We start from the raw sequence: 2439 nt of genomic DNA, 5'->3' as shown, positions 1-2439 counted from the left end.
AGGGACTCTTCCCTGACTTCTGTCAGGTCCTGGGAAGAAGAGAGAAGTAATAAATGAAAAGCAGCTGGGACTGCTCGATGCATCTCTCTTCTCTTCCAACAATGACACAGAGAAGGCAAGACATACACTGGGGCAGCTACTTCCTTGGCACAAAAATGAACAGGCAACAAGAAGGTCAAGGAAGTGTTTAAGTTAGTCTCAGGTTTAAACCACTTTTCAACACCACAAAACAGTAGCAAGCAGGGAAAAAAAAAGAAAAAACAAAAAAAACAAAACTCTGGCCCTCAAGACTCCAGAAAAAAAGGAAGGAGGAGGATTTAAAACTTGATCCCTATTATTCTAACAAATTGCAGCATGACCATAAGCAAAACCAGCTCGGTCAAACTGACAGCATCGGACTGTGACCTTATCTGAACAGTGTAGTTCACTTCTATTTTGGCTCTGAAGAGAGGAAGAAAAACTTTTTAGAGGAACATAATGGTAACATAAACCAAATCTCCACTGTATTAGTATTTGAGGCAAGATTACATTTATGCATTCACACAGCTTGTCTGTAGATCTGAGAGCTCCAAGACAGTGGCCCAGCCCCCATTCCTCTGCCTTTAGCCTTCTGAAAAGAACAAGTCAAACCTGAAATATGAAAAATAATACCTGAATCAAAATGGTGTTTTCTATACAATGGGACTAGGGTAGAATCCTGCTCAATTCCTCAACTCGTTTGACACAAAAGTTAAAAAATTTTTAAACTAAATTTAAATGTGATGTTTTGAGCATCAAAAAGCTACTATCTAAAAGGATGTCTCCCAGTGTTCTTGGTAAATGGGGAAGGTTAGGAAGGGGGCAACGATCCAATGAATATAGAAGAACTGGCCGATTCACAGGAAACTTGCTTTGGATAAGGTGAATCAATGGGTGATATTGTGCAGGCAGGGAGGGAAATTTCTTCGTACAAATTCATGTCCCTGGCCAGGCATGGCACAGGAGTTCAAGATCAGCCTGGGAAAAAGAGTGAAACTCCATCTCTACTTAAAAATAAATAAATAAATAAAATAATAATAATAATAATAATAACTTCATGTCCCTAGAGATAAAAGCAAGGTGCGGACAAGGCACTTAACACAGCCAAGTATTGTTCACATCCATTCACATCATGATTGTTACCAAGAGCACTCCCAGTAGCCCCTCATTTGAGAGACTCAACCGGCCAACTATACTTTCCAGGTGGACCTGGAGAACTGAAGGAAATCCAAAGCGCTGCACAATCGATGGTGGGATTTGGAATGTCAGCAGAGGAAACTACTCAGAGAAGCAAATGGAGGTCATCCCCTTCTGGCCTGAGGTGAGAGGTTTGTTCTAGATTAGCTCAGTGAGACATCGAATTTCAAAATAGTTGGCCTGAGAATATGACAACACTCCCACAAATGTAGCCTTCTTCTGTTTTGATAAGAGCAATAAGGGCTCTGAATGAAATGGGACATCAGTTATTGAATTATCTTGCACTGGAAGTTATAGCAGATGCCTTCTAATACATGTGGCATGTCCCCCTTCTGTAGCAGAGTGATAAAGGACTGAGACAGGGCTAGAAGCACCTGTCCCTTCTTATCCCAAAGCCTGTCAAGCATACTCAATCCGAGCAGGGCCACAGCTGCCCTCGTTCTTTCGCTCAGAGGACTGGCTGGTGGCCTTGGCTTCACTAGTCATTTCCAGAGGCTTAGCTGAGATGTAGTCCTTTACTTTAATCTCCATATTCTTGGCTTTCAGAGTGGCCATGTGCAGCTTCTCCAGGAAATCTGGCATGCCACTGGAAACCATCCAACTAACACAGTAGCGAGGAAACACCGTTTGGGGATTGTCACTGTATGTCAGTAAGTAGTCAAAGCCATTCTCGTCAAATGACTTGTGGGGACGGATAACCATTTGGGATTCATATGATCTGACCCTGACGAATTCTGGAGACTCTGGCACACTCGGATGCTCCACAGCACGCGACACCAACACCATCATGTTGTTTTCCTGATCCACACTATACCGGCGAACACAGACATAATCCCGTGAGTACATTGGATAAGGAAAATGGGTTACCCAGTGAAGAACCTCGGAACCACTAACCACGTCCCTCTCAATCACCTCCAGCTTGATCACCAGGGCATCCCATTTTTTTCTATACTCTGTGTCCAGCTGAACATTGAAGAACTGCCGAGGTGTCACATCTGTGTAGGTTCCAAAAACTCGGTACTGGTAAAGGTGGGTGCCTGTAATTGGGCGCCGCCACAGCTTAAAGTGTTTCTTATCCATCACCATTTCCCAAGGTTGCTCTTTGCCCTCTGAATCTTCATTCCCTTCTGTTTGGGCTTTTGGTTCTGGAGGGTGGTGCTGGACTCCAGAGCTCTGAAACATATTTGACATTTCTTCCAACCGCTTCATCTCATTAATAGATCT

At 43.4% G+C, this 2439-nt stretch overlaps 1 protein-coding gene across 1 annotated transcript; it reads right to left on the bottom strand.

The window, feature by feature from the left end:
* Nucleotides 1–7: 7 nt before the first annotated feature.
* On the bottom strand, nucleotides 8–2433 carry LOC116465774 (stAR-related lipid transfer protein 7, mitochondrial-like). The gene has a single exon (XM_032754328.2). The coding sequence runs from the start codon at nucleotides 2422–2424 to the stop codon at nucleotides 1615–1617; it is 810 nt and encodes a 269-aa protein (XP_032610219.1). The 5' UTR covers nucleotides 2425–2433; the 3' UTR covers nucleotides 8–1614.
* Nucleotides 2434–2439: the final 6 nt, after the last annotated feature.

The sequence above is a fragment of the Hylobates moloch genome, unplaced genomic scaffold, assembly GCF_009828535.3.
Source record: "Hylobates moloch isolate HMO894 unplaced genomic scaffold, HMol_V3 SCAFFOLD_10056, whole genome shotgun sequence".
Classification (NCBI taxonomy): Eukaryota; Metazoa; Chordata; class Mammalia; order Primates; family Hylobatidae; genus Hylobates; species Hylobates moloch.
This window is presented reverse-complemented; position numbering and strand designations above follow the sequence as displayed.

Bases quoted from the DNA above. Each gene is read 5' to 3' on its own strand.
- LOC116465774 (XM_032754328.2), bottom strand. From the start codon at position 2,424: ATGAAGCGGTTGGAAGAAATGTCAAATATGTTTCAGAGCTCTGGAGTC.